Here is an 18785-nt window from a genome sequence, read left to right as displayed (position 1 = left end):
TGAATCAACTAAATGATATTTACTGAAAATATACAATTGGTATAAATATGAAAATCTTTGCGAGGGGTGCAGCTTAATTCGTATTTAAAGGCAGCTGCGAGGAAATTAAGGGTTGTTGGAAATTTAAGGTATTTTCCGACTAAATTTCAAGAGCCAAATATGAATGAATCACAAATAAAGCAGACTTTTGGCTATGCTTAAAATTGTTGAAAATCACTTAGAATTTGAAAAAATAAAAGTAACAACTGATTATAAACTTTCAAAAAATTGTCTGTAAAACGCTAAAAACTTTCTAAGTATTATAAATGTTCGAAAATGGCCTTTTACCATAGGTTAAAGTAATCATTTTCCCGCCAGAGTTTTCCATTTTTCATAAATGTTTGTTAAATACTGTGATCTTATTTTTTCGTAAATAATTTACAAAACTGGGGCATTGTAATTAGCTGTTAACTACGAAGCAGTCTACAATTACTACAAGTTATTAATAAAACCATCTGAATTTGACCTCAATAGCCTCTGGGTTTTTTTAACTATAAAAATAAAAATATTTCGGCCATAAAAACGGTTTTAACAATGAATTATTAATATCAATTAGCATAATCATATTCAGAATATCTTATGCAAAAGGATTGAAATGGAGTGCTATCTAGCATTACATCTAGTTAATCAGCGGAAAATAATGATGTGCCTCATCGATTTCAATCTCTGAATGCAATTGATACTTTTATGAAAATCGTATTTCTGCGAATGAAATAATGAGAGAGTTATGCGTCGTCGCAGACTGGATTTGCATTTCACGCACAAAGCGCCGCTTCAAAGGGATCGAATTGGTTTTCCCGTAGCACCAGGGGCTCATCAGTGCGTTCTTTTTTTCGCGATTTTGCACAGCAGTTCCAACTAATCAACACTCGAATCGAGCTGCCGTTGGATGACTATATAATGGCCGTTTCCTGATGAAAAGAAGAGTGCTCCTCATCCCAAGGCGCGGACGAAATCACAATGAGAGTGCGGCGGCTGAATGATTCCGTTGATTGATCAGTCTGATTATTATTATCAACTCAACTCAAACAACGTATATGCTCCGATTGTCTCCCTTCCAATATAACGAGGGCTCGATCGCTGTGCAAATTTAAGTGGAGAGTCCTCTCGTCACAGTTCAGTCCTTATAACGCCAGCTAAATGTTCTTTTGCATTATTCGCCGTTTGTCTGCTCCAGTAATGTATATTTAATTCCACTAATTGGGCGACACTAGCATTTTATTATAAATCGTTATCTCACCTGCATTAAAGGGACGTAAGCTATAAAGGGGGATAGGATTGAGTGTATCTTGCGATAAAATCACAAAACTACAGATGACGATTTATTAAAAAAGGAAAAATACGACATTTTCATTCCTTCGACATGCAAATTAGCTTTTTCGAAGTAGAAATTATAAAAAAATAGCTCGAAGGGGATTTAGTTCCGTTAGGAATATTAACCAGGATGAGCAGCTGCATTAAAGACCGTCTTTGACGAAGTTTCTAAGCACACCAATCGATTCTTGAGGGTCGAATTAGGTAAAGTGGATATTTTTTCTGACCAAAAAGTCGAGCGCGACGTGCGTATCACAAGTAGAACTTTTTTCCCGCCAAAACAATATGCGAGAAGTGCGCACGCGTCATAGCTGGCTGGATCTGACAAAATCATTCGCACAAGGGGTCTCTCTGCAAGTGCTCAAACCAGCTCTAGCGCATGCGCAGTTCTTGCATTTATATTGTTTTGGCGGGGAGGAAAAGTTCTCCTTGCGCTTGACTTTTTGGTCGGAAAAAATATCCACTTTACCTAACTCGAGCCTCAAGAATCGATTGGTGAGCTCAGAAACTTCGTCAAAGACGATCTGTAATGACAATTATTATTTTGAGCTCTAAAGGATACCTTGGCAAGCAAATTTTAATTTCCAAATGAGTAATTTTTAATTTACATGGCATCTCTGCATCTATGGACTGTATTGGATTAGTTTCTCCGTGGGTAAGTTCGACTTTTTCAGTCTCGCACAAACAACGTGAGCAAGGCGGCGAAGAAGGAGCTCAAAATTTCGGCTTTGCGTATAATCCTCGGAAGGACCGGCGAACAAAAAGCACTCGCACACACGCACGAAGGGACGCCAAAGTGATCCATCCATCCATCCACCCGAGTGTTTTAGCGTCCCACCTGAGGGTTCCTTGCGCTCCAGCGCTCAGCGCCCGGGGCAGACGCGGCAGACTGCGTATGTATGTGTTTCCGAGGGCAATGCAGATGATGTGCTGCACCACCTTTGCCCTGCTGCAGCCGCCGACTTTCGGATACGCCATAGTCTGTGTGTGTTTTCGGTCCTCGGGGACCGCGTGTGTGTGTGTGAGAGAGAGAGAGCGAGCACGCGTTCGTTCGAATCGCAAGAAGAGAACGAGCGGCTCCTTTTACCGACTCATGAATATTGAGAGTCGCTTGCTCACTCGCTCGCTTGTTCTTCTCCGCTCGCAGCCCTTTGCTCCCGCAGAGAGTACAGCGCTGCTTGCTTGATCGTCGACTCCAATTTGGCCTCGGCTTAATCTGATTCGATTCGTGCTCGCATTCCATCACCATAGGAAAAAGCCGACTATGCAGATCTTCTCGCGCCGCGCACACTGCACTGGCATCAGCGGCAGTCGAACGGAGTTTGTCTATTTTTGCAGCAGCCGACGACGAGCACATGGGTTGCTTTTCCGCCTCTCCTTGAAACTTTTATTGCGAACGCCAGACGTGTGGACCAACTCTTCTTGCTCCCGGCCGGCTTTCGATTATTTTCCGACACTCTGGGCGATTGCAAATCTGCCAGAGGTTTGTCAAAATTTAATGAGGTTTGAATTTTCTTCTCGATCATTTAAACAACAATTTTAAAATTAATGCACCTGTTTTCGATTTTTGAAAATTTAACTCTTAAAACTTTTGAATGTTCCACAGAGGATTTTTTAGCTAACTCGTAAAAATGGTTTCTCCTTGGGTAAGTTCGACTTTTTCAGTCTCGCACAAACAACGTGAGCAAGGCGGCGAAGAAGGAGCTCCGTGGTTTCGGACCGTTTATTAGACTTATATCCATTACATTTAATTTCAACAAATTTTATTAGATTTATGTTTAAATTAAAAATTTAAACATAAATTAAAAATTTAAACAACGCTTTGTTTTGCCTTGATTTTTATCACTATGCTTGTTCAATCATGTTTCACATAGTTAAGATGCTTCTAAGGGGGTTGTAAACCATCCCCTTCTTGAGATTTTGGAGAAAATTTAACTAGACCGTAATGTTTTTGGTGTCAATTCATGTAAATTAAACTGATTGTCTCAGAATGCTGAGTGCAAGAGAGAAAAACAAAGTATATCTGATCTAAAACCCTCCTATTTACTGTCAGTACTCCATTGACATTTTAATTGAACACAAAAGTGCATAACAATACTACTTCCTATTATTTAGGTGAAAAATTATCCCAGTTTTTAGCTGCGATTTTTATCACATCTTTAAAAATGATAAGATACACACACACACACACATAAAATTTCACGATAAAATTTTCTAATTTTTCTACTTTTGCTGCAAGTATCAATAAAAAATAAATCAGCCTCATAGATTGCATTTTGATTGAATTAACAAACCATTAAATTAGTTTTGAATGAAAAGCCCCACGCTTTGTATAAACAGGAAATGATTGCGATTACTCAAAAGTGAAACGCAGATTCTGCACACGTGTGCGTTGATATGAAGGGTTATACATAGGTGGCTGTTGCATCGGTGCCGAAAGATCGGGGTGGATAGGGATCAAATTGGTGCGACGTCTGCGGCATTGTGAAAAAGGGAAGCATCTCCGGTGGGGCACCATGCGTAATTTGCGAAATTCGCCGGCAGCTACGGCACGCGGCACGACTATTTGTCGTAAGGGATGACGTCAAGTTTTGCGCGTCGCTCTTTTTCTCGTCACGAAGCCAAGAGAAAATATAAAATTTTTACGACACTTTATGAATAAATTTGGTTTTGCCAATAAAATGGATGCGCCTCTCGCGCGCCACGCATCTGAAATGTAATTGCTTTTGGCTGAAACAACAACAACAACAACTCGAGCGGCAGGAGACGACACACTGCTGCTGTCTCTGGCTCTTTCTCTCTCTTTTCGCCGCTGAATCGTTTCGCCCGAAAGCAGTTTCCCTCTTAATCTCTCATCTTTTGTGCCAACAACACACGCTCGCGCGCCCCGTATCGTCCTCCGCAGCTATGCAACCCGTCAGTTTCAACACGGCGTTTCAGGCGAGGTGCGAGAGGAAAAATTGCGAAAAAGGCAATGTGCGACGCGCTAAAGTGATAATTTTTCCAGTTACTTCTGGGAAATCAATCGCCACCCACAAGACACAGTTCCTCCTTCGGTCAATCAAATGATGGTTCCCCTGCAAAACAAGTTAATAAAATTTACATAGTAAATAGCTCGTTAGCTCGCATTGTTAAGGCATCCTCAGGAGTGTCAAAGCAATGGGAGATATTTGAGCAGTTCAGGGATCTAATACTGGCTATGCCTAATGTCAGAGATGGCAAAAAGTGGTTAGTTAAGTGACTCGAAATGCTCTAAAAGCTCAACGGGCTGGTATAGGAGGCGCCACTTGCTGGTTTTTGCACCTTTCCAGCGACTTTAGGGACAAATGTCTGGCGTTTCAATTAAAGACCTCGGTGCAGGGAGGCGTTGATTTTTCTTTGCGTAGGTGTTTTGGACTGCCATAAACTTGATTTTTTAATTTACGTAAAATATTTCTTAAATAATTGTCACTCTTTTCAAGCAAAAAATTAATTAAGCATCGGAAACACGACCGGAATTCTCTCGTTGATACATCAACTAGTTAATTATAATTGATAAATCGAAAAATCTTGAAGATGAAAGTGGCCCTTGAGTGGGCTGGGTCCCTGTGCGGCCTGGTGCGCCCATGTTATCCGTTCGCGGTGTTATTGGGACCCGGGTTTCAGCATTCGTGCTAGTGCAGTGCGCGCCCTTCCCGGTCCTCGGACAGGGATAAAAAGAGCAAAAAAAAAGATGAGACAAGGACACCAACGTCTAATTCTGCCGTCCGTATTTAAATCCCTTTTACATTTTTTAAAATTTATAATCTAATAAGCGACTGATGTGATTGCTTTTAAACACATAACAAACGGTATAATTAAAAAATATTCAACTAATAGTATGCATATATGTTTAGATTAACAAGTAAAGGAAAGAAGACGCGCAAAATGACGAAAGGATTTAAGACAATTTCCCGCTTCATCGCCACAACTGGCTGACGCAAATTAAGTCCAATTCCGCCGACGCGGTTCCAGCAGAACCACAAATTGAATTCGGCGGGCCGCGCGCACTAATTCAGCGGCAGATCGCGCGGCGCCAAAAGAATAAAAGAGCGGCTCATCGTCGAAGGCATATGCGCGAGGGGGATGAACGCGGAGGCCATCTGAGGGTTAATTACCCGTCCGGAGCACACCAGTCTCGGAATCGGCGACGAAACGAATTAGCCGCCGCAATAAATTTAATCAGGGCCTTGGCGGGCTGCGCGCGCATTTTATTTTGATGCGCCCCTTCCCTCGCCCGGTGGGTCGGAAGCAGTCGCTCGCGCCCTGGCAGCTTCAGTTCGAAACCACCCTCGGCTGGCGGAACATGTTGCACCACCGTCGCTGTTAAGCCCTCACTCGCCTGCATCTCTATTCCCGCGAGCATGGAGCTGCGACTCGCCACCGTGGTCGCTTTGTGCCTCTTCATCGCTAAGGGTAGGTTGTCTACTTTTTCACAAAAAATTTTTCTTAAGGATCACATGCATATATTTTCAAATAAAATCTCCATTGTTTTTTAAGAAACGTTTTTTCTACTCCTTTTTTGATTGATCTACAAAAATGTTGAATTTTTTTGTTCGTGATTTTGTTTCTTAGAAACAAAATTTAAATTGTAAAAATAAAAAACTAATTCTAAACGATTTTTTTAAATTCTTGTGAACTTCAATAAGAGGCAAGAACTGCGAAATAATATGCTATTATTAAATTTGAAAAATAACCAGGAATTAAAATCTATCCAAAAATGAGGACAATAAAACAGAGTACAATTTATTTTATATGAAATTTGATAAAATAATCATTTTTCCCATTTTCTAATTAAATATTAAAACATCAATAATTGCAAAGAGCAAGTTTAGTTTTATTTTATTTGTAATGATATTTCGATCATAATATTAATTATCTGTTAATAATTTTCATTCCATATTAAGAGGCATTTTTTAAGTGTAAAATAAAAATATTATAAAAAATTGTGTTCCAGGCTGTAATAGATGCTGTTGATAATTCTATCCTTCACGCTTTTCTTTCATGCTTATTCGAAATTAGCTGTGAATTCAAGCTTTAAAAATTAAATAAAAACTGACTCTTACAAAGTGAAAATTTTCGGTTTGACTCAGAAATGAGAAAAGCCGGACGTTTACGACAATCGCTGATTACAGCAGTACTCTGTAGGTACTGCTGTAATGAATTTTATTTAGGAGGTAAACTACTGCTGATCCAAGGCTTGCGGGGCCGAAACAGAATACGAGAACGTGTTATTTGATTTTCCCCAAATAATTTCTACTATTAGCTTGCCATCCAGAGTTAATTTTCCACGTAGAGTAGAACCATTCAGTTTTTCTTAAATTTAAAGATTAGACCTGTGTATTCCTTACTTTGTTTTATAACGAATTAAAACCTGTTCATTTTATGTTTAATTTACTCAATATTAATTTTTCTGTACAAAAATGACTGTTTTGAAGTCCTGAAAATGAATTTTGACTAGGCAAAAGATAAATAATACTACCAAACAATGTCATAAAATTTAAATTTTTATTGACTACAGTTGCAGTCAGAGAAACTTTCAAACTTCAATTTTTCTTAATTTCCAATTCACTGCTGGGAAAACTTCATCATCAAAAGTAAAATCTACATTTCAGTAATTCCTCTCTTTTTCCAGGCTTAAATTACATTTTAATTTCCTCTCCAGTTAGTACCATCATGATTTGCACTGTTTTCCACCTGAGAACTTTTTTAACGGTTGAGCATTTCCAGCATTTTACGAAATATCCTGCCAGAGAGGCAAATTACTCAAATTTATTCGAAACACTGTGGAAATGAAATTCTCTGTCGCAGCGGCCAGCGCTCTTTTTTCGGTAGCTGGAGGTCGCCGTGAATTAGCCACATCAAACGCGAGATCGAGGGTGCGAATTAGCGGTCGTCATTTCACCTGCACCTGCCTGCGGGTGGGCGAGGGCGAAATTTTTGTGCAGATGGGCCGTAAAACGGGATCGCAATTTTTATTGTCAGCTGCGATGGTCGGCGCGCGTTTACGAGTTCCGCGCTGCCAAACGAGGCATTTTCGCCGCGATAATAAGACGCTCCTCCGCCGGCTGTAGGCGAAAATCGGACGGTTAACGGCTCCCGCTGATAGTCGATGATGGAGCGGTTCGATTGTGTGTCGCAATTTGCGGCCACCTGTAAAAGAGAGGCGCTCGTAAAATAAAGCCCATCGGCAATGCCTGCAAATTGACACTTTTTATCAACTCTCACGCAGCGCGCGCCGGCTGGAAAGTTGCTGGCTTGTGTTTCCCGCAAATATTGTCTCGATATAGGTGCGCGCCGCGCGGGCTAAAATTGTCACCGAATACCTCCGCGGCCGTGTTTGTAAATTGATATTGTTTTCGCACGCGCGCGCGCGCGTGTGTGTGTGTGTGTGCCACAATTTGAGTGTTTGCGTTTGTGCTTTTTCTTCTCGTTATTTCGCCGAATAATTCGATATGTCATGGGACGCGCATGATGAATCGCGACGCAATTTATGGCCCGGAATTTATTTGCGTAGTCAAACGAAGCTGAAAGTTAATGAAAAATTGTTGTTTTTGCTCTGCAAAGAGCAAATTGAGAGAGATGTCTGATTGAGCCTCGGCCCAGCAATTAATTATGCTGGCCATCTGACCAAATGGCCGCTTTAAAATTGTTTTTATCAGAGTACCGTCACATTTCTCCTTTTTGAAGGCAACAAACAGCACGTCCGAATTATAAATGGCTATGCTCGACCAAAATTCCACTTTATCTATTATTTGTAAAACAATAATGCCATTGAATGCGAGCTTCACGTCCAATTTAATTTCGATTTCAGCAACATCGGATTACAACTGTAGATGGACAAAACAGTTTGCCGGGACAAACATTGACATAATTAACAGCAGAATTGTTATGCTTTCAAAACGGGTCAACCATAAAGCTTCATGAATGCCTGCAATAGTCCAAAAATGTTAATCATTACTCAAAATTATTTCAACATGTTCTAAAATTTCTGTTTTTTCATTTGTGATAAGTATACATTTAAAACCTTAATTAATATTTAGTTAAAGTGCATTAGTTAATTTCACCGGGGGCCAGATTCACGTGACGCACAGACATGGCGTTTGATAGAGTACGGCGGGAAAATTACAAACGTAAAATGAAACTGGCTTGGAAAATTTATCATGAAAATACCGTCAGAAAAATAAATATTTGTGTTGTTATTTCATCGCTTACAGCTGATTAGCCCGGTAATTGGCGAATCGACCGTTAGATGGCACATCAGGCTAATGGAAATGTAATGAAATACGCGGGAGTGAAATTATTAGGCCAGCACGCCTCTTTTTTGGCGCTCCTGATTGGCCGCTGGACTGTCACCTGATTGGCCTTCATTATTTCGACGCCATGTTGACTTCTGACCGGCAGGAACCAGCACAGATCGCAACCCGGACCCCGGGTGGTTAATTTTGAAGTTGTGCGAAGCTTTGTTTTATGCAATACACGTTTTAAAATTTTCCTCGACATTTGCTTATTTTCTTCTCTCCCAAGAGTGGCCGCGCTTGGGCAGTAATGTGAGTTATCTTTCAGCAAAGCATGTAAAATCAGACTATCCTAGTTAGCTAGATTGCATTAACCTAACTTGGGAAAAATCTGGTGGAAACTTTCAGGCGCTAAAAACTAAACTCTCGAGGGCCCATAAATTCGCAACAAAATTTCCCACCGCGGATCTCGTCTTATAACTTTTAAGCACGCGTAACCTAATACAGCCAGTAGAAGCTACTCTTGCAGTGCTGAAAGGAAAATTCGCCGGCGGCAAAATTCACCAGCTTCTTCATTTCGAAGTCAGAATTTCTTATGCACGAGAGAGAGGGAAAGAAAGAAAAATGAGCATTAAGTTAACAGTTATTCACCGTCTCTACCGCACCGACAAAGGTTTGCAGAAATCTTTTGCAGACATTTATATGTCTACGCTGGTCAGGTCAGTTCCCACATTTTTGCTTTTTCCTGTTGATGTTGTCAGGAGCTGACCCCGAAATATATTCAGGCAAGCAGCTGCATGCGCTTACATGCATGTACAAGGTGTTTCAGCCAAGTTTTTACGAGGGCATTACGCGGGCTTAAGACGCACACTTTCCGATAGAGAGGCGTACACCGCTTCTTGATAGCATAAAGCCCGATCGTAAAAGTGAGCGTATGCAATAGCGAAATTTGTTCATAAAACACAAAAAGACGAACAAAAAGCGTGCGTCCGGCGCCCTTATGGAGACGAGAGCCGCTGTTTAGTGGGCAATAATAATAACACCAGTACTTCTGCCGCACTTGCGGTTGCCCGGGGGCTGGAATCTAACTTACACTTGGCGGCGAGTGTTTTCAGGGCAGCTCCAAACGAAGATCGCTCATTCAAATGTGGGTTATATCTAAATCAATATTGAGAAACAGCAACAACATGAAAATTAATCTTAACTAGAGGTCTCAGCCGCGAGATTTAAAGCGGCGGCTGGCGCGGCTGATAATATTTTAAACGAGAAGTTTGATAGTGCTTAACAGGATACATTTTTCTCCTGCACTTTTTAATTTTTGACCCTGGCGCATCTTAGCCCAACACGGCAGCTGGCGGCTACCCACGTGACCCAAAATTTGCCGGCTAGTGCGGCTGGCTGGCTGAGATCTCAAATTTCAACTATAAAATGAATTTCCAATGCGACACAGGGACTTTCAAACTGTTAATTCAGATTCGAATTTTTTTAGGTATTTTCCTTTCATTCCTATAATTCCTTTCAGGGTGGTATTTTTGCTAAAAATAAAAAAAATAATATTAAAATTGCTCTCAAATTTTCCCTGTATTTTTAATTATTTTCGAAAGTTTAGGAGTTTGCATCCAATAATCCGATTTTAATTCAATTTTATCATAACCATCAATAGTTTTGCTAATTAGGATCAAATTAATCTGCTTAAGATACGTTCTGTGATGATTCCAATGCTCAAACAAGGAATTATCGCAATTATAAAACCATTTATTAGCTACTACTAAACTTGTTTTTGCAGCTATTAATCCCATTGCACCGCATGCATGAGATCATCTTCTCTCGGAGCATTAACAATTTCATAGCTGATCCATGCATGATTCTGATTAGAGGCAAAAGCCAATTGATGCACCCCGCTAACTAGACGCGCGCGTGTATAAATAGCTCTGAAAGCCAGGCAGCGCGCTATTGAATCAGTCCTGTGAAAGACATCGCTTCTCATTTGCAAGAGCGGAGCCGTAAACAGAGGCACACGCAATAAATTTATATTTGCGAATGCACTCGTGATTCGCTTAATGAGCAGAAAGTACTGGCAGAGTGCGCGGGAAGTAGAGCAATACAATCACGTTTTATATCCGCCCAACTGAAAAGTTGGAACAAACAATAATCAATTCGTCATCGTGGGTAGCTTTCGAGAAGCCTTTCGAACTAACTTTTCGCATAATGTGCCACGCGAGAGGAGATAATCATGTTTTAAAGTGTGTGAAGAATGGCGGGGAATATAAATGTAAGACCAACTTGTAAGATTCTTACTTGGAAGAGATGAGATTTCCCCAAGTCAACATTTCAATTTATAACAGACCGAGAGTGGATAGCTTTGAAAGCTTAATTGTGAAAAAATTCGTTTGCAATTCACCAGTTGCGTTAGCCTTTAGTGTTCGAAGACGCCAACAGATGGCACCTCCGAAGACTTTCGATTTTAAAGCATTTCATTATTATAGATGTTTATTCTCACTTAAATACAAATATACAAATACATCAATACGACAAGTCAGAAGTAAAAAAAATGAAGTGAGAAAGGGCACCATTCCTGGCAAACAACTTGATAAAACCTTGCTCCTAGGAGCAAAGTCGGAATGGGCCCAAACTAGAATGTTCAACACTTTAAAAATTTGCGAACACATACGCACTGCAAAGCGATGGGAACTGAACTATTGAACAAGATTTAAGTGTATGTGGCATTTCATTCCAATATTTCACTACTCTGAAGTCAAAAACATTTGTGCCCAGTTCTGTGCGGGCAGGAGGCTGCTGCAGTCTAGGGTACAGCTGGTCATCACCGCGGTGCACGCGCCCCAAGGTTATGCGAGCCATGGCGTCGTAGTCCGTAACTCCGGCCAAGCACTTTTTGAAGAACAGCAGGTCGTTATACCTGAGCTGAGCTGGGACAGATAGCATGTTCCGGTGTTCGGGCGGCGGGACGTGGCGGCCGTAAATGAAGTGTAGGCCACGATTTTGCAGACTGATCATTTTCTCCACGTTCGTTTTTGTTGTTGGATGCCATGCCGGTGAGCCGTAGAACATCTTGGTTTTGACCAAGGACAGATACGCTATTCTCTTTACTCGCTGGGTGCAGCCTTGCAAGTTGCGGGCCGCGAAACCAAGCGTTTGTGCTGCTTTCTTCCGCTGGATGTCTACGTGGTAATTCCAGCGGAGATCCTTGGAGATATGCACGCCAAGAAGTCGTTGTGTACTAACATACTCGAGGGTGACGCCACCGACAGTGTACCGTGGTTTGAACGGCAACCGTGAGCGTGAAATATCCATTACCACACACTTCTTGGCGTTAAGCTTCATACCATTGTTAATACACCAAACGTCAATTCTAGCAAGATCTTCCTGCAGCGTGTCTACGTCGTCAATGTTGCTCACCTCGTGGTACAGGGTGCAGTCGTCTGCATATTGAACGATATTTGTTTGCACAATTGCAGGAAGGTCCGAGACAAAAATATTAAACAACAGCGGTCCTAGAACACTTCCTTGTACCACACCCGAGGGAACCTCGCAGGACTCGCTGCGCGCTCCATTAAAGCGCACAAATTGGCTTCGTCCTACGAGGAAGTTTTTCAGCCACTCGAGTGCGGCACCGTGCACTCCGTAATGTTCTAGTTTCGAGAGTAATCTCTGCTGAGGAACCATGTCGAATGCTTTGGACCAGTCTAAAAACACGGCATGAACGTGATTTCCACTTTTTCCGTCGAGCTCAGCAGTCCAGGCATCTAACGTCCGCATTAACATGGTAGTACAGGATCGTTTTTCCCGAAAACCGTGTTGGCAGTCAGGCAGGCTGTTATTTCTTTGGAAGAAGCTTGCCAATTGATTTCTTATATGCTTCTCCAGTAATTTGCCGACTAGTGAGGTTACACTAATTGGCCTGTAATTTTTGAAATCACGTCTGTCGCCGTCTTTTGGGATAGGAGTGACCGCTGCGCACTTCCAGTCTGCTGGCAAATCACGTGCTTGCAGGGATAAGTTAAACACACTCGCAAGGCTGGGACTCAAGGATTTTGCGCACTTTCTTAAGAGAATGGCAGGGATGCCGTCTGGACCGGTAGCACTGTTACTGTCCAAGACAGAAAGGAGATTTTCCACATCGCTCGTTGTGATATGGAACTCACAGATTGTGTCATCTAGTTCTGGGGCCCGACGAACAAAGGGATAGTCATTTTCGATTGGCGAGAAGTTTTGCTTAAAGGAGGATAGGAATTGACTTGCTATTTCCTGTGGCTCAGTGAACACTCGTCCTCCAGCTGTAAAGCTGACAGTGTTTACTGGGACTTTCGTTTTCGAGTGGATATACTTCCAAAAAATAGCCGCTCCGCCCGGTCCTCGCCCTAGAGTCCAAAACCAACAATCCTTGGCTGCTCTTGTTGCTTTTTGAGCCACCTTCCTCGCGGTTTCAAAGATTTCTCTTGACTCGGCGGATTTCTCGGTGCGCCATTTTGTGAACAGTTCGTTCTTCATCTTTAATAATTTTTTCAGTCCCTTATTCAGCCATGGTACCAATTTTCATCCACTGCGATTTCAGACTCAATCCTGCCGCTGTGCATTCTTCACTTTATATATTTGCTTTTGACGCGCTGAAAACCAAAATCGGTCAAGCCAATAGACGCAGAATCGTGGAAACCACTATTTATTTCAATTAAAAAATTTTCCCCACGTTTCTATGGCGAATGGCTGGACTGATTTTTGTTTTCAGCACGTCTAAACAAACAATTCCAGAAGCAGAATGCACAACAGCAGGATTGAGTCTTAAATTACAGCGAAAGTTCATTAAAATCTAAAGAAACCACTGGCGCCATCTATTGGCGGAATCGAACACTAAGGGCTTACGCAACTGGTGAATTAGAAACATAATATTAAACCACTGCTGACAGCGCTCTATTCAAGTTGTTGCTTTTCCCTACAGAAACGCATGATCTGTTTTTTCTTTATTTTTTTACCATAGTCGAGCGTGATTTAACTGTGAACAGTTGTGAATAGCCTGAGAACCTTATCTTACAACCAGCAAACCGTGAATGGCAGAAATGTCGGTCGTGCGTTTGATTAAACTTTGTCACTCGCGCCTGGCTCATCTCCCTTTTCTTCAAAATCCCTCGAGTACAAGAAGGAATCCAATCGCGAGGCTTCCTGATTGCGTTCGACATCGACGCACCTGTTCGACAGTAATCTCGGAATGACGTGCTCTTTCCTCTTTATTTTCACTCTCTTTCGGAATTTCACCCTCAATTCTCTCTCTCGGCTTGTTTTTTTCTGTTTATTTGTTTGTCTTCTTTCTCCAAGAAGCATCTTGTTGGTTGTTCTGCTTTTATTTCTCTCTCGACGCGAGAGCGAACGAGTGCGGTGCGCGCGCGGTGGGTGTTTGGGGTGACTGATGCTCATTATTGTCTTCAAAGGAGCCGCCCGCCGCCCAACCCGGCACCGGGCTCCACGTGCGCCGAGCATCATTAAAACTGAATCACCCGATTGCGAGCTCATTGTCATTGGTCGCGTATCTCTCCGCGGATGGAATTCTAATTAGAGTTGGCGAAGCTGAATTTCGCTCTCCCGCGGGACTTTGTCCGCAGGCCACAATAAAGCGCATAAAATATCAAAGAAAATTCGGCTCGAAATCGTGAGGGAACGAAATTCAAAGGGAAAAAGAAACGCAATTAAAAGCTGCTGTTTGTTTTTCAACAAAACTCTCCGAATAGATTTTCAATCGAGCTGTAAAAATCGTACTTTTATACCAATTTGGGATGTGTTAAAAATATATTCAACTGAAAATATCCATCTTCATTTGACAATTTCTTAAATTTCCTCCAGTAAGTTATTAAATTAGAATTTGTTATGGAAATCACCGGGGGCCAGGTTGCGATCTGTGTTGTTTCCCGCCGGTCGGAAGTCAATATGGCGTCGAAATAACGGTGGCCAATCAGAAGCGCCAAAAAAGAGGCGTGCCGACCTAATAATTTCATTCCCGCGTATTTTGTTACATTTCTATCAGCCTCATGTGCCATCTAATGGTTGATTCGCCAATTACCGGGCTTATCAGCTGTTTGTAAAGAAATAACAACAAAAGCATTCATTGTGACGGTTTTCCGTGATAAATTTTCCAAGCCAATTTCATTTTAATTTTTTAACTTTCCCGCCTTACTCTACCAGACGCCATATCTGCGCGTCAAGTAAATCCGGACCCCGGTGATGAAAATCAAAAGTTTTTCAGGAAGCTAAAATAATTGTAAGCAAGTTTTTGTGAAGTTTTTATTTTTTTTACAAACTGTCAAAGAAAAAGAAACATCATAATGATACAAAAAAATCGTGTTGAAGTTGTGTTAGTACGCGTGTGTTGCCTTTAGCCGCGCTGATTATGTGCAAAAACCGCACCAAACCGCAGAATTCAAAAGCAGTGTGGAAAAACGAGGATTATATGGGCGTCGTGTTTCCTCCCTTGTAACAGAATACTGTCATGCACACTGCCAGAGAGGGTGAAAACCAAGCGGCTTGTGCGTGTCTTGTTTTACTACTCTGCTGTAGAAACGAACGTACTTGGATTGCAGTAATGAAATCTGTTTGTGCAATTCGTAATTTTTAATGAAACGTAAAAGATTCCTGGTGCTTTTTTTCGAGTTCCGCTGCATGCAAATTCAAAGTCGCAGTAGAGCGCTCGTAGATAAGAGAGGAAAAAAGCAGTTTGCCACAAGGGAGCTCTCTCTCTCGTCGACTGTCTACTTTTCACTGCACAGAGCTCACAAGGGCTTGTGTTTCAGTCGTCTGCATAGAGAGCACCGCATGCACCGCTTAATTTTCCGTTTTGCACTTTGTGAGCTTCCTCTTTTAGTTGCATTCGTTTTGATCGAATTTTCCTCTCCAAAGATCCAAGCGGCGCGATACCCGTGCCGAGCGGGAGAGAGAGTGAGTAGTGTGAGGCAAATGACATCAACCTTAAAGTTAGTCAACTACTCCTCCTCATGCACACACCTCTCATTTCCTCGAATAAGAAGCTCAAATGACAGATAGACAACCTTTGAACTGTATTCGAGTCGAATCTTCGCATCGCTGGCTTCAATAAAGTCCTGCGCTTAAATGTATTGCTAATTTGAATGGCTTTTGATTAAAATCACAGTTCGGGGAAATTTGCTTCGTGAAATTGGTTTGAGATTGATTTTGAGAGAGAGCAATGAGAGGATTGTTGCTAATTACACCCACACTCACAATTAGCATTTCCTCATTAAAGGAAAGCCTTTCATTCAACTATTGCTTTGAAAAGACGATGAGAGATGGCAGAAAAAGAGATGTCTTGCAAAGCATTATATTACAATCAAACTTCATAAAAAGCTGTAAAGCTTCCCCTCAATAGGGAAGACATTCACAAATGTTCCCATTTTAGAAATATGAAAATAATATTAGGGAGAGAAGTTTCACTCTGTTTTACCACTCACATTGTTTTTAATTTAATTTGGTGCAAATAACAAATATTTAGTACAGTTACAAACTATATATTTCATATATTTGGAATACGTGTGTTTTGTCAATCACTTCAGTTTCTTGGTCATTAATAGAGTTTCATTGAATAAAGTAAATAAATTGTTGTATTTTTCGGTTGATTCCGGTTTTTGCTGGAAATTAATGCTCAGAAAATTTGTGTTTTTCCTAGATTTTTAAAATTTCCTGCATGGCTAGCCTTGTAACTTCAAATAAATGATTTAATTATTTTTTTAATTATATTTAGAGAAAAATGGTGTTTGGTTGATTTCAATGGTCAGTTTAAGTATGTTTGTGAGCAATGGGCGTTTTTTGATCACTTTTATCAGATTTATTGGTTTTCCGCTAGCTTTGCAGCATTTCTTTTTGTGACTATTTATTTTTTGTCATTTTCTTAGACTTAAATGACAAAACAATAATACATTCTTCAGCCGTTAAGTTGTATAATCTTTTGTAGAGTAAATAGAGCAAGAGGTAAAATTTATTTTATTGATGTTTGTTCTCAAAATTTGTCATTAACAAAATCGAAGCATGTAAGAAAGGCCAACTTTTCAGGTAAACAAGTTGACATAGTCGAGGAGAATAAAGCCAAAATGAGCCCAGACCAGTATTAATTTACAAGGATTCCCTATTGTCTGTTTAAATTTTATTAAAATCCCCTTAAATTTTGCTTTTATTGTCCTAAATGTCACACAGGAAAATGGGTATTAAAATCGTCCAGAAACTTAACTAAATGGAGCCCAAAATAGTCGCCTCTTTTGTCAAACAAGCCGCTTACTATTCCCAACCCTAATCAGAAGTCATAGAAATTTTCTTTGTGGAACATGGAGTTTTTTCTGACAGTGGAATTGAGCTTCAAAGTTTAATTGGAAACAAAATTGGTTTCTGGTTTTACATCGATTGCTTGGTGGATCGTAAAAAGAGAGAGAGCGCAGCTCGATCATCCAAAAAAGTCGCTGGGCAAAAAGCGCATTAATTGAATCATTTAACAGCAGCGCGGTTAATCCGTCCGTCAGCCAGCAGGTTTTAATTTAAAGGCCGGAGCTGGATTCGTGCGTGGCCAATCTGCCGGGCGCTCAAACGGATTGCCGGCTGGGAGCGCCCAACGCGCGCGTGTAATAATCGGCTGCAAATTGAAAGTGAAAATATGCAGAAAATCGGCTGGCTGCCGGCGTAAGCCGTCTCTCTCTCTCTCTCTTTCTCCCGGCCCAATTTGCCTTTGGAAAATGCTCGAGCGCGCCAGTCAATGACCCTGAAGGGAATATATATCGGGGCGGCGCTGCAGCCCGGCGCTGAAATTAATCCGCTGCCGCTGCCGCCGCTGCCGCCGCCGCCGCCGCACGCATTATGCTGCTGTGTGTACGCGCGCTTTGTTGCGAAATTCGCCAAGCGCAACACTCAGGCCTGAGGCGTTCCTAAGAAAACAGCGCAGATTAAGGAGCCGCCATTCAAGGCGGCCTCTGCTGTCCGCAGTGCGTCGCTTGATTGCACCTTGGCTTCTCACTCAAACACTCGCGAATCTGTTTGCCTGCCCGCCGTGATTGGATTCTATTCTTGTCAATGGGGATTAATCCGATTCCGCCGCCTTTTGTGTACCTGAAGCAAAATCTCGCTCCGACAGACATTGCAGTTTCAATGCCATGCGTAGATTGCGATTTTTTAGCGCGTTGGCAAGTATCGTGAGTGGGCGTCGCATTTGACAGTCAAATTCATCATTCCAGCATACGACGTATTTGCAGTTTAAATAAAATTTTGTTTCCGTAATTGAATTCCACTCCCCCGTGAATGGAGTCCCTGTGGTGGAATAATTGCCGCAATATAAACATTTGATAGCAATCACAAAGAGCAAACACCGAGCTCTGGTGACGCCCTTTGTGAGCAAAATTCCACCCTGGACCATGAATTTTCATCGTATTTTAAATGAAATATATAAAAATTTTCATGTACATTTACAGCGTCCCATCATGGTTAAAATTAATTAGGAAAATAAAGAATGTTTATGGAGAAGAAACAAAAATAGCCTTTGAAAATTAAAATTTAACACAGTATTTATTTGAAATCAGAGCAAAATCTGCATGAAATGCGTTTATACAAGGCAACTGCCGTGTTTTTCAAGTAATGTCTGGAAGAGCTCCAAAATAATTTTGGTTTCAGGTGTGTTGAGACAAACAACTGAGAACCTGAAGGGGGACTAGTATTTTCACACCCTATTTTTTCACTTTCAGCGGACGCAGGGTTGCAAAATAACCGCATTTAAAAATTTCAGTGCAGTTAAAAACCATTTTTTCCAATTTTTACCAGTTTTTCGCATGTTTGCACCTCAGTTTTCAATAATTTTCTGATCATTTCCTCGTGACCACGACTTGAAACATTGTAAGAGATAAATTTGTTGAGAAATTGAGGCAGTAAATTTCAATTTAAAGGGGAAAAATATGCACGGTAGAGGAAATTTTGACCACTCCAACCGCAAATTTTAGATTTTCACAGGAGAAAATAGAGAAAATTCATTTTCTTGCATTTCTTTCGCAAGAAATTGGTAAAAAATTAGTGGTAAAAACCGGTGGTGAATAAAACTCGAACCCTGAATGGACGCCATCTCAATTTAGTTCCACTAAACCCAAAACGACACTGAATTACCGGCGTTGATCCGATATTAATTTTCCAGCT

At 41.3% G+C, this 18785-nt stretch overlaps 1 protein-coding gene across 1 annotated transcript in view; it reads left to right on the top strand.

Moving 5' to 3' along the window:
* Nucleotides 1-5596: 5596 nt before the first annotated feature.
* LOC135943637 (cell adhesion molecule 4-like) overlaps nucleotides 5597-18785 on the top strand; it is a 33752-nt gene continuing 20563 nt past the window's right edge. Inside the window, exon 1 of the mRNA XM_065490279.1 lies at nucleotides 5597-5787. Within this exon, the coding sequence (XP_065346351.1) occupies nucleotides 5736-5787 (52 nt within the window). The 5' untranslated portion in view covers nucleotides 5597-5735. The remainder of the gene's footprint in view (nucleotides 5788-18785) is intronic.

This window comes from Cloeon dipterum, chromosome 4, assembly GCF_949628265.1.
Source record: "Cloeon dipterum chromosome 4, ieCloDipt1.1, whole genome shotgun sequence".
NCBI classification, from domain to species: Eukaryota; Metazoa; Arthropoda; class Insecta; order Ephemeroptera; family Baetidae; genus Cloeon; species Cloeon dipterum.
This window is presented reverse-complemented; position numbering and strand designations above follow the sequence as displayed.